The sequence below is a fragment of the Teleopsis dalmanni genome, chromosome X (genome assembly GCF_002237135.1).
Source record: "Teleopsis dalmanni isolate 2A chromosome X, ASM223713v2, whole genome shotgun sequence".
Lineage (NCBI taxonomy): Eukaryota > Metazoa > Arthropoda > Insecta > Diptera > Diopsidae > Teleopsis > Teleopsis dalmanni.
The window spans coordinates 43,789,904-43,804,316 of record NC_051848.1 but is presented as its reverse complement, the minus strand read 5'-3'; the positions used below and the strand labels follow the sequence as shown (position 1 = coordinate 43,804,316).

The following is a 14,413-nucleotide window of genomic DNA, read 5'->3' as shown; positions in this document are numbered from 1 at the left end:
AAAAAACAATTTATAATTGCTTAATTTTGTTATTAAATTATCATATTTATTATCGTAATAATAAAATATAACAAAATTTATTTAAAATATAGAAATAAAGTAAATGAAAAAATTAAAAAAAAATTTTAAAAAAATAAAAAAATTTGAAAATAACAAATTTAATGAAAAAAATAAATAAAAATAAAAAAGTAAATGAAAATAAGTAGAAATAAAAAAATAAATAAAAACAATTTATTTAAAAATATTTAATTTTGTTATTAAATTGACATATTTGCTTATTTAATATTGCAGATGACTGTGATAAGGATGGCACCCACTGCACCAATGGTGTTTGCCTGAATGGTGTTTGCCACTGCAATGACGGTTACGGAGGTTGTAATTGCAATATTCAAGGTAAGATATAGTTAAGATTTTAATTTATTAAGTTTATCGGTTCATTTACCCTGGTCCAAAAAACGAAAAAAATTGTGAGGAAAGAGTGATACGTTTTTAATATTTACTGAGATTACTGATTACTGAGAGTACTTGAGAGAGCGCTACCAAAAAAAATTATACAGTCTATATGATCTTTTTCGTATCTGAAATAAAGTGATTAAAGAAAGAATTAGTATTATTATTCTTCGGTTGTTTGAAATTTTTATGTAAAAATTATATTCAAAATTTATTATTTTATAAAATTCCAAAAAATTATCCAAAAAAGGAAAAAAATTGTATAGGAAGATAAATCCGTTCTTCATATTTACTAAGATACTGACAAATCATTAATACTTCTTTCAAAAAACAAAAAATTTCGTATTTAAAAGGGAAATAGTTTTTTATTATCTATTATAATATTGATAATATTATAATATATTATAATATATAATTTAAGAGAACTCTGCCAATCGAAATTTATACAGTCTAAAAGATTTTTTTTTTGTTTTTTTTAGACTAGATGAATCATTATCTGAATTTAGAAGATATTATTGAAAAGAATTATTATTATTACTGTGTGATTTTAAATTTTTATGTAAGAATTAATATTAGAATTTATTGTTTTATAAAATATAATTACATTTTTTTCTCAATATGTATTTACATATCAAGTTCTGTATATTTTGATGTTTAGTTCATATCTATTCTTAAACAAATTAGAAAAAATGTTCATGCATTCATCATATTTTAATTACTCGACTTAAGGAAGCAATAATTTTAGTTCAAAAAAATAAAAAAGAAAAATAATAATAATAATAAATGAAAATAGTTTCCCATCACTGCCAAACCCTATTAACAATTTAGACAACAAAAAAATTATCAATTATCGCGCAATTGCTGTCAAAAGTAGCTGTTTTTTGTGTCGATTCAGAACTGAAATAATATAAATAATATTATATTAAAATGAATAATATCGTTAAAGGTGCATCTTATTAATTTGTTAATATTTTAAAATTTTTTACAGATGAGAATGAATGCAAATTTCGCCCCTGTGACGTTTTTGCACACTGCACCAATACGCTCGGTAGTTTTACGTGTACCTGTTTTCCTGGCTATCGTGGAGATGGTATTCATTGTGAAGGTAAGTACCAATGCAATCATACTGTACCTAGTAGTATAGACTACCCGTACTCTCCTTCGTTCACTGACTGCTAGTATAACTCTGTACTAAACCAAAACAATTAGCCAACAATAGAACAATGCAACGATGCACAATGCAAAGATGCAACGATGCAGTAATGCAGTAATGCACTTACTTCCGTCTGAATTGAACTTGTGTATGCGAATTCGTTAAAGCGTTGCCATATTGTTGAGTTAAACACTTTGTTGCATAGTTAACGGTAAAAAAACAGCCATTTATAATGTTTGTTGTCATGTCGTTATGTCATCATAAAAATATATATTTAATTGTGTTACCTTTAACCAACAAAAGTAAACAATAAGATACTAACTTAAAGCAAAAGGCAAAACCTCCAGTACGTAATGCAATGCAAAGAAAGAATCTAATCACAATCATAACAAAAACCAACAACTTACAATAACTCTAAGCCGAGCTTAGTGAAAAACACTTAACAAAACGAGTACAAACAAGTTTCTTGTTGGCCATTTCATTTGTTAGAAGGAAAAAAATCAAAGCAATATCAAAGGAAATTTAAACCGGTCAACAAAATAGAGTTTAATACATTATATAATAAACAAGCAAATAATCTAAGAAACTAGTTGAGAGCACACAAAACCAAGAGTTATACTCAGGGCCAGTTCAACCCACTTTAGGGCCCTCCCTAGATATTTTCATCTTACCAGGCTAACGTCTAGGAAAATCACTATCAATATATTTATTATATATTTTATTGGTTTTAGAAGAGGGTACTGATGCAATAACTGCGTATTAATTATAGAAAAATATAGTTAATATTATTCTTATTATCAAAAAAAACTAATCATAAATTATTGAGAAGAATTTGACTTTCACTAAGAATTCATAAGAGCGCATTTTCTTTAGATTTTAGAATTCGCTATTCCCTTACAGAAAGCGATATATTCCATTTTATTTATATAAAAAAGACCGTTTGATCGAACCCTAAACATTTATCTCTGCGTATATGTAGTAATCCAGCCCTGACTATACTTGTAGATACCATTACGCAAAATGTAAGATTTTCGCTGAAAAGGTGTACGGTTACACTGTAAAAAATTAATTGATATAAGCGTTCAAATAGAAATGTTTACTTAAAAAGATACTGTTAATTTTCTTGCAACGTTTTCTTTTCTTTATCTATATAGTATTGTTTGTCATTCATTTTAAAGCAAACCAAGTTTATTATCAGGCATGACTAAACACTAAACAAAATAGCAATTTACGATTAGTTTTTCTATTGTATCGATTACAATAAAAGTAGGTTTTTGAAGCTTTGAATTATAATCTTTTCGCATTTACATAAATTCCATATTTTTTTATAAAAATTTCATTACATTTGAATTAAGATTGTTTCAGATAATAATTTTCTTTCCCATTTTTTTCGTTTGAATTAGATTCGTCCGAGAAAAAAAATGTTAATTCATGCGTAATATTTCGCATGATTTAGTTATGTTCGATTTAGTTATAGTGTTCTATAGGTTATTAATGTAATAACAATAATATATTTGTATTTAAAAATCACACTTCCTATATCTTTACATATAAACTCTATATAGAAGGTATTAAATTGATATTAATAAAAAAAAATCGTTAATATACTTTCTATATGGTATAATAAATACACGGTTGTATTATTTGTCAATAGCACAGGATTGTTATCTGTTTTAAAGATTGTTATATTTTCATGATATATTCCTCAACTTTATAATTATTAAAATTATTTCGTGAACTTTTTTAATGTTTTCTAAAGCAACGGACGAATCCGGCAATCCATGGTGTTGAGTAGTATTGAAACCTGTACGGTCTTTTGTATGTGCAAACTGAGCAATTCATAGATACAGTCAGATAAAACGTTTCAAGCCATTGCTAAATTTACAGTGTATTTTCTTATCAAAAAATACTGATTCAATTTAGATTTTTCCATTATTTTGAAATTTACTACAGTAACGTCATTGAAAGTACTATAACGAATCTGCTAAACGTGACCTTTTCTTGAGATTTTGTCACAAACTGTTCGAAGATTGCCACGTTCTAAAAAAATCATGTGAATATTTCTAAATATATCGTACATCACGAATTTATTGAGTGATGTTATAAGCTATGACTAATCAACGATAGATTCTGCTCACTAAAGATTATAAATTATTGTTATATTAAAGCAAAATATTTTTGTTATTCCAATAAAATTTATTGCTTGGAATAGATGTAATAGTTGTTATAATCACTTTAAATGACAGTAAAGAATTGTTAAGCCAGTCTTAGTTTGCAAGCCTCACTCTTTCAGTTATTACACTGTATGATCTTTACAAACCCAACGAAACCTGTGTTCTGCATTAATACATAAATATAGGAATAATTATCATTCCTAAAACACACCGTAATACTCATCATCAATGCATTTTATAACAGAAAGAAATGTCAGATTATATATAATTTTGTTGGCTTTCTTTTTGTCTATGTGAAAGAAATCTCTCTCTTAACTTTGAGATGAATTATGTAATGCTATTCTTTATTTCACTTTATTTTTATTATTATTTGAAATATGAAAATTCTACTTCCATTTTTCTTTCTTCTTGCTATTGTTGCTAATGCCATTGTTTAGAGTTACATTGTTCTTTTATACGTTATTTACTGGAAACATAATCCATTGTTCAGAACATAGAAGAACAGGTGAACCCTAATATACCTATATGAATGCGGAAAACAGTAATACTGCAACGGAAATGATAAGTGGATCAAGAGTTTTATATCTTGTCCAAAAGCACCGTCATTTCACAAATAGCTTCGTTTAATCTTTTTCTTTATTAGTGTTAAATGGACATTTTAAATCCATACAAAATGTTAATTTGACTTGAGAAACTATAGGAAAATATTTTGCTGGATTAACCTTGATTAAATATATAAATGAAGCAAATTTTACATAAAACTATGTGATATATAATTAAATTATTGAGGTGAGACTCTTAAAAAGTGAAATAAGAGCAACTATATATTAAACATTGAAATACTAGAAATGTTAACAAAAAAAACTTATGATATTCTTGACATACTCGAAATTTGCGCTGAAAGAAAGGACATACTTAACTTGAAAGTTCTGTTCCAAAACTTCATTAGTACGAATCGTATTGAACTCATAATTTATTCCTTCTACTTAATTACAGAAGCGATTCTCCATAGATTTCAAAACTCAGCCTACACATTTTTATTTAAATATAATTGAACTATAGAATTATAATTTAAAAAATTTATTTATTAGTGAACCTAATAAAGTTTCATTAAGAAATATACTACCATTTTCTTTAAACAAATGTTAGACTTATCTATATTTATGACGAATAAGAATTTAAACAACATAGTCCAAAAATTATACATAAACAATTGAACCAACAGATGTTTCCAAAGACCACTGATGGCGGATATTTGGCGATATCTTAAGAATTTACTTGATTAAACATTTTTTGGATTTAAAAATTTTTTCACTATTACCCTGTATTCTATACGAAATATACTCACTGTCATAGGACCAAAATTCTTAATTCGATTTAGCAGCATATGTAACTTATTCTAATAATAAGCAAAGACAAGTAAATTTCTGTTTCAAGTTATGTTCTGTATATTATATAAAACGAGTAAATAGTCACTGAAAAATTTGTTAACCTATATAAATTATATAGCATATTAATAATACAATACCTATCAGTCTACAACATATATATTCAATGTTATCTTTTATTGTTGTCTCTCTCTCACACTCATTTTCTTGATAAAATATTGTTAAAAGCTTCATTAGAGTTAGTCAGTACCATGACATTGTTACTAGATAAAAAAGAACTTGGCTTAATAAATTTTGAATATATGAGTATTCATACTCACAGATTCATAGGGTGATTTTGTATTGATATTTACAGTCATCATCACATTTATCAATTGATATTATAATATTCCTTACACTTTCTCTCGTATCCACATATTTCACGTCTCTAGAATGTCACACATTTCTCCGATATGTGCATTATGCGTTTAAGTACCGTATTACGGTATATATTTAATATATATCGAATTTGTATATATTACGAAGCTTCTCGCTAAGACTATTGTCTTCATTGGCACGTATAATAAGGAATTCGGGGCTGAGCATTTTGAAACGCTTTATTTCCTCTGCTTATATATTCTGTTGTCATATATATTATAGGTGTCTTTTTAAATACATTTAGGAGTTCTTGTAGGTAGACATATAGGTGTCTAACTGCTGGACTCATATCCTAAAAGAAAGAAAATAATTTTCATAGAATCTCCAGTTTTCGTATAGACTGATTTAAAACGATTTCATAAAATAAATACTTTAAGTTTGCAACAAAAAAAAAAATTCGATTAAATACTATTGCAAAAAAATTACAACTTACTTCGTCTATTCTATTCTATTTAAAAGTGATTATATTTTTATATAATATATTTAAATTGTTGGCTACCACATAGTTGGTACATAAGTTGTTGGTAAGAAGAATGTAAAATGCATTGCTAACGCTCATTTTCTGTATATAATTAATGTGTTGTAAGCAATTTTTTATCACAATCACTGTAATCGCAATTTATTAGAAGAAACTTAAAAGTCAAAGTGTCAGATCGACGGGCAGATGTTACATTTTAATGCGCATGTTTGCGTCTCGACCAGCCCTCCATCCAGTAGTTTGGTCTAGTTTCTAAGTTGAACGTAATGGGAAAATGAAGAAGCCTTTCGAAAGCAATTTTTCTTCTGCATTAAAACTTCTTTCCATGCTGAAAATGGTATCTTCTTGTCTTCGTGATTGTGTGCAGTTTCCTGCAACTACAACTCTTGCTCCAGCTGCAACCAATATATGTATAACGGTCTAAAGGCCCCTCCAATTGATGAAAAAAAAAAAGAAAAGCAGCAAAGTGGAATGAAATGCATATTTAAAAATTAGCATTTTGCAAGTTGCAAGTTACCACCTGCTTTAATATTGTAAAATATTTTTGAGTTCAATAGTTTGAACGACGCACTTTAACGTCTATTCAGATGCGGCTTGGTACTTCATTGATAGCACAAAGTTATAGTTAATTTATGCCATTCAATTTAAAAATTTTTAATTGAATAATATTAGCATTTTTTGTGTAGTTTGTGTAGAACGCTATTGTCTAACTAAATAACATAAATGTGGGAGATGATTTATTGGTCTAAGAAACGATGATGAGACATAGTGAGATCTATTTTCAGTTACTAACAGGTTCACCCAAAAATAATGTTCAATCAGAAATATTTCAAAAATAGTGCATATATATAGATTATATTATATACACATATTTATTTACTTCTTCATTTATTTATATTAATTTTAAACTTAACTAAGAATAAGGAACTGGACTACTAGGTCCTTCGTCCTTTATATACATATATGTTTTATGATTGTATGCCGATTAAGTTATTAATAATTATTAATTAGATACTTAATTTAATTCGAAAATTAAATTTATTGAGCAGAATCAATTAAATTTCATTTTTCCCAAAAGTTTCAATTATTTTAATATTTTAATTTTTTATTTTTATTATTTTATCGTATATTATTTTACGAATAATTATTTTAAAAGAATTATCCACCTATCAGGCACCATTTTCCTGCAAACAAACTCTGAAGCGTTGTATAAGTACAATATATGGTTTAATTTATATATTGAGAATTGGGAATTTTATGACTAAGAGATTTCTTTGGTGGACCCATTTATGAACACTTCATAACTTATTTAATATTAATTTTGGGTTTAATACGATCAAAAAATCATGAACTATACTTATGTTATATATTTAGAAGGTACGTTGTATATATAGTAATACAAAACATATTGTTCAAATATCAAAAGTCAGAAAAAAACACCTCAGTGTGTATTACTGATAAATATATGTATATGATTTAACAGCGCTATGAGACTGAATTTAAAAGATTACCCCATATTGTTGAAAGCTATAGTAACAAAAGATTAAAAAAAAGAGATGAATCTATAGTATTTCTTTCAAACATGAATGAAGTTTTGCTTCAACTGCTTATAGGAATAGAGGTGCTTACATTCCTGCTAATTTAAAACTGTGTATAGATTACTAAACATCTTTCTTAACGAATTCCTATTTGACTAGTAATAAAAGTTTAACGGTACAACAGTTGTATATTGAAGACCTGTTTGGTTGGTTTGTTGCAATGACAAGTCAGTAGATATACATCCGCTGTCCATAATTATCAATTTTTCGCCGTTTTACTGCCACATTCCTCACAAGAACTCTTAAGATATAAAAAGACAAAAACTAAATCCATTCCATCGAACTTAGATAATCTAAAAGATGTTTTGTTCATACTTATAAATAATCACGCAAACTGTCAAGAAGGTACTTCCCCACAAAACAGTAGTAGTTGTTTCCGTTTCCTGTAAGTCACCAAAATTTCTACAGTGGGTATTGAGAGTAATTTGCAGTTTCTTTGCAATTTCTATCCAGAGAGAACTACTGCCTTGTAGTATTGAAAACCTACTTAAATGATCACCTCTGGAGAGCCTTTATCTGTATGATCAAAATAGTATTATATTATAAAAATTGGCCAAGAGTGGTGAGTTAGTTAGGAAAATAGATTTATACTCGCAAAGAAATAGTTTTAGTGATAATATGCTTTTATCAAATAACTAAATACACAAAAATTAAAAATCGTAGTAAAAAAAAATAAGTTTAAAATGTGCATACATTTTGTAATCTGGGTGTATACATCAATTTCTGTCTGTATTCTAAACTTAAACCACAGTTCGGTAGTCTAATAGACTGCGTTAACGTCGGGTATTGCATAAATTAATGATTTTAAGAACAAAATATGAAATAATGATCAACAAATGAATTACAAATTCGTTGTTTGCTCTAAAACAAAACTCCCAAGAATAGGTCATTTAAATTACGCACTGCCTATAGAGGCTGGCTCACAGCGTACGAGTAAGTCGGACAATAGTTTGGCGGATATATGGCTAATGCAGATAGACGTACTGCAAGACAAACGGACAATAAAAAACTTTACAAAACTGACCATATTTTACACCTAAGGAAGGTTGCCGTCACGTTGGAAAATTCAAATGAAAATCACGATTTATAAAGGAAGTCAAGCACTTCAAGTATCTTAAAGTGTTAAAATTATTGCAGTAATCGCAACATTAGAAGCTATTTTTTCCAGTGTTCAAGTACTTAAAACGTTTTTCCAATTAATTTTAAACATGTACATGGAAGGTTTGTGCTATTTATTTGACATGCAACCAATATTGGCATTTTCACGGAGTTTAAGTATTTTGGCACCTCCTAAAAATGGAGAGTTACTATTCAGTTCAGTTCGAAGTATTTCGTTATTAATTGTGCTCCAGGTGGGACAGATTTATACTTTAAGAGTAATAAAAACACATACCTACACATGTATATAGCGTTGTTCTTTAACGAATGTATATAAAATACAAAAAATAACTTATCATCATGCCCTTTAGACCGTTTATAGCTTAACTGGGCCAGATTATGCATACGGATAAAAATAAATAAAATAAAATTACAATTTATGCAAGTACATAAGCGGACTTTGTGGCGCTTATATCTAAATAAAAAAAGGGAGTTCGGAGTTCCGCCAACATGCATCTTGGCATAAATTGTGAACGTGTTTTTAGCTTAAGATGCCAAAAATTGATAATGCCAGACTATGATATATATCCGCCTTTAGTCAGTCAGCCTTGTTACACATGTACATGTACGCCACGGACAAGACACTGCGTCCATAAACGTATAAGCTCGCCAACTGGTACTGCTATTAGCGGCTTAAAATATCACAAATCCATACGCTACAGTCTCAGAACAACTTGGCCAGCATTTTTCTTTTATGTTTTATTATAATTTTGCATATCATTATGATGTGAGCTTATCAAAGCAAAATGGTAGAAATTCAGCGTTTAGAACAAACAAACCAAGTACACCAACAACGCACTCGGACTACGAAAAAAGTTTTAAAAAAGTTGTTAAGCTTGGCTCAGTGCGGTGCGCCGCACAGCAGATTGACACGCGTAATTACTTTTGATGTTGCCACATGATATTTAAGCGATGAACATTTTTTCTCAAACGCAGTATATGGTATGTAGTCTGAAAAAATGGTAATAATAATTTAAGACATTTAATTAATGTGCCGCTAATGATCGCAACAAAAATTAATTTATTAATAATGTAAAAGAATAATTTTCACACTGACGAATCATTAATTATTTATGTTATTCACTGGCAAAGCGAAAAGAAAAAATAATATTAAATCATTTCTTTTTCGTTATGTACCATTAACAGGTGAAAGATTCGTTCCATATGCTCTTAATAAGACATCACTAAATAACCTATCCACATGATGGGCTTCATAACAGCAAGGTCACACCTTGCTTTTGTTATTTCAAATTTATAAATAATATTTCTATAATTTTAATTCCATATGCTATACACTTGTAATCCAAACAAATTCAGGGCTCAGCAAGTATTTAAGTTCTAAATATGTAATTTTCCATATATTTTACTATACAGTATACCTGTATAATAGCTACACAATGTAATTTTTATTTTAAAAAATCATATTTATAAAATATTAAATTCTTAATAATAATTCTTATATTAATATAAACATACGTTTATTAAAACGAAACTCACATTTAAATTCAATTCGATTTGTATAATACCTTGCGAAACCCTGAGATATGGTATCTGTGTACACAGGGTACTCTATTTCAATTAAATATATCTATTTGTAATAGATAAACTTTATTAGAAAAGAAGCTTAAAGTGACTGTGAAAGACTGTGTACATGATGACATATAACGTTTTAACGATCCTCACGTTGACTATATTGATATTCAGATGTCTGAGTTGGTGAAACAGCACCTTTACTCTATTTTATCTGTGGACAGTTTTAAGTCACACTAAATACGGGGCTTTACGGGGCTTTATAATATGATGGATCTGATGTCTTTGTATCTGCCTGTGCTTATCAAATTTCGCTGTATTTTTAGGATACTGAGAGTTGGATTATTGTGACTGTCAATTGTATTGAACAGTTTCAGAGCACGATCTTTAATGTATTTTTCAACTGAATCCACTTTCAGATCTCTGTGGATATCAGCTCCTCTTACATACCATGGGGCGTTAACCAGTTTTCTTAAGGCAATATTTTGCCCTCTTTGAAGAATTTTTAAAGTTGAGCTTGACTAAGACATAATTAAATCAGTTACTGAGTGATTATTATTGACAATAATGCTTCTACAGTTGAAAAACCCTAGAACATGTTTTGATTATTTCTACGTGATTTGAGTAATTTTCACAAGGACTAATGCATGATGAATTCACTTAAATTAGCTTAAAGTAATATAAGAAGTAATACTGCTTTGAAACTGATAAATGCTTACAAGTACACGTTAGGGTAAACGTTTAATTTATTATTTCATCATTAATGTATATTATCTTGCTTTTATCTACAATTTTACAAATGAACCTACTAATTAAATTATAAAAATATTCTAGTTTAATATAATTTATTAATATATAATTTTTTCATTGCCGTTTTTTCTGTGTATACTATAACAGCACAAAAAAATTAATGTTTAATTGAAAAAAAAATATCATCACTACAAATGAAACAATATCTTTAAATTAAAGATTGATTTAAGCTAAATTCCTTAATTCGAGACCTGATACTAGATCAAAGCCCAAAAAGTTAAAAAATGTATTTAAATCATTAGTTTTCAATCTTTTTTCTATATACTTTACCTAATCCCTTCTAATCCACCTAGCACCTATACACCTATTTACAAAATCATTACTCCGAACATAGCAGACAGTAATTATCTGCTAAATAATGCATTTTGACCATACAATACAAAGTTATAGAGTTTTCTGTTCTAAACTGTTGCATTTAGGACCTAATGATTTATATTTCTAGTATATTCAAAAGTTACTATACCCATGTATCAATTTTCGGTACTACTCATAGCTACTATTATGTTTTTCAAAATTAGCCCAAGTAACCTTAATCTGTATTCGTTGACAATAACATATTATTTCGTAATAAAAAATATATTAAATAATTTAAATGAAAGTAGTTTGGATTAATTATCTTTTTCGAATGTCTTCACAAAAAATGTATATTGCCTTTTTTGTGAAGTGGGAACAATATTGCGAAATACTGTTATAGAAAAAAAAAAATTTATATAAGTTGTCGATGTTGTAGATTGCAGATATGTGCTTGTGAAATCCCTTTTGAGACTGAAGAACGACACTTGGGCATTGAACTTGATGAGTCGCTCCTAGTCGTGAAGAAAAGCGGATATACAAACATATTTTGGCAACCGACCATGATTACTAATATGAATACTGCGCTACTGTCATTTTGTCAGTGGATCAAAAGATCCTATAGAAAACAATTTGTAAACTAGTTAATATTATTAATTGAAGAAGAAAAAATTAAAAGGTTGTGTTCAAAAAAACATTTAAAACAAAAAATAAAATAGAATCATTCCAAAGACATTACGGAAACAAGCTATAAAGGCAATTACTACAAAAAAAAAAGTGATCGCAGAAGTGATCCTAAAAAGTAGCAGAAGATAATTGCTACATTCATTAGGTCTGTCCGACTGTCTTATTTTGAACTACATCAAAGGTAACTATATGAAGAATTTTAATTTGGAACATGACAAAAATTTAAAGAATGTAGAAAGGCAAATTCTATTTTATACCCGCTATTAAATTCAATTAAAGACTTTCTTGCAAGCACATTAACTTTCCACTGAAATTGCTTGCCTAGTGAAAAATTACGATTGGCAAATGCGTTCCTCACTTTTGTCAGCTGTCAGTTAAAACCTCAAAACGAGCAAGCCTCAACCTCTAATTAAGAAGAAGAATTTCGCTGCACAGTTGTTGGCACAATGTTGAAAATTCTTATTTTCCTAAGAATCACATACAGTTTAAGCTCTCAAATAGCTCTTAATATTCTATTAAAATGCTCGTAACTGTTTTCTAGTGTCCATTAATATGATTGCTTCTTTCACTTGTGACCAACCTGCCTATATATGAAATCGTTAGAATAGATAATAAATTCTTCTTACCTCCTGTTAACGTTAAATTTAATTGACTGTTTTCAATGTTTCATCGGTACACTTCCATGTGATTTAAGTGAATATATTGATTTTACTGATTCACAAAAATTCACAGAACTTGAGCTCTGGCCAGTAAAAATTGGGAAAGGCTGCTTCCATGAAATCATACGATCATACATGCAGTTTTTTTTTTTTTTTTGAAAACTAAAAAAAAAACAAGAGAAGTTTGTATTATAATAAACTATTTATTGACAATAAATGTTTGAAATAGTATATTACTGAAATCTTAAATTTGTATTTTAAACAAATTAAAATTTTTTAAATAAGTTGTTTTAATATTTGTGCAAGTGCTATAAAGCGCATTACACAGTAAAGAGAAATGCAAATATAAGGCGCAAACTAACTCACCACAGTTTCAGGTACTGCAATAAAAATCCGCAAGTGTCAGTTTGTGCTCAAAAATGGCAATTTATTGGTGTCAAATGTTGCATATATCAAATATCCTAAGATATCAAATGTTTGCACTTAAAATTTATATGTTCACATTATAATTAATCATTTGGATGATTGCTTAATATTGAAATTTATAAATAAAATTTTATTATAATTTTTTTCTTCTAAATTTTATACATTTAGCTAGAATTGTGTTAGAAGAGTCGGGCAATACCGCAATTAACTTTCTAAAAAAGTCAAATATTTTGATTTATATATTATCTTTTTAACCGAAGAAAAACTTTAACAATAATTTCATAATTAAAAAAACTTTTTTTGATTTTTATTGGGAACTATAAATGTTACATATGTAAGAAAATCAAATTTTCTTACAAGATATTTTTGGATAATTGGACCACGTTAACTTATTCAGAATGTTTTAAGAAAAAGTGATATAAGGAACGAAAAAAGAGTTTTAGGATCAATTGTTGTATTCACATTTTTGTTTTGCATATATGTATGCAAATGAAGAAAAATAATGATTTAGTTGAATTAAAGAAATATTTTCTCAATATTTTATATATTTTATATAATTTCAAAAAGTTTTATTTTATTTTATTCAAAAATAAATTAAATTTTATTAATAAGTATAAAATAATTTATAATTACTTGCTTTTTATTGTTTTCATATATATATTCATATATAAAGTATATTTCATATATAAAGTTTTATTTTACATTTGCACGCACATTTTAATGTGATTATTTAATAATTTAAAAAATTGGTTTAATTTTATTTATTTAAGAAATTAAGAATTAGTTAAAAGTTTAACATTAATAAAGTTTATGCCAGCAAATAATATAAATATTTTATTTTAAAATTAGTGAAATAAGTTTATAATTAAATTTTAAATTAATTTATTTGATGAGATTATAAATAAATTTTAGCTTTATTAAAAATAAATTGAAGCAAATTAGGTTAGATACTCTATTTTTCAAAATGTAATGCAGAAACATTTAGGTCGTAATACTTATATTTTTAAAATTTAATATATTTGGTAGTATTTTAATCAATTCAAAAGAGCTTGTCCTGTAATTGATAATTCTAATTGTTCTGATAATCCACGTTGGATCTTACTTAAATTTGTAATAGTATATATATAAATATGTAACGGCAAATTATTAAATAATTAATTACTATATAATTATAACTTATTAATTAATTATTGA

At 27.4% G+C, this 14,413-nt stretch overlaps 1 protein-coding gene and 1 long non-coding RNA gene across 2 annotated transcripts in view; one reads left to right on the top strand and one right to left on the bottom strand.

Moving 5' to 3' along the window:
- The window catches only part of LOC119662554, a 120,269-nt gene that overhangs the window by 13,772 nt on the left and 92,084 nt on the right, over positions 1 to 14,413 (top strand). Inside the window, exons 3-4 of the mRNA XM_038072194.1 lie at positions 292 to 393; positions 1,439 to 1,555. Coding sequence (XP_037928122.1) covers positions 292 to 393; positions 1,439 to 1,555 — 219 coding nt within the window. The remainder of the gene's footprint in view (positions 1 to 291; positions 394 to 1,438; positions 1,556 to 14,413) is intronic.
- Positions 400 to 12,949, bottom strand: LOC119662555. Its single transcript, XR_005250811.1, has 4 exons — positions 12,761 to 12,949; positions 5,486 to 5,874; positions 5,306 to 5,428; positions 400 to 578 (listed from the first exon to the last, which is right to left on the bottom strand). It is a non-coding gene; the product is annotated as an uncharacterized LOC119662555 (long non-coding RNA).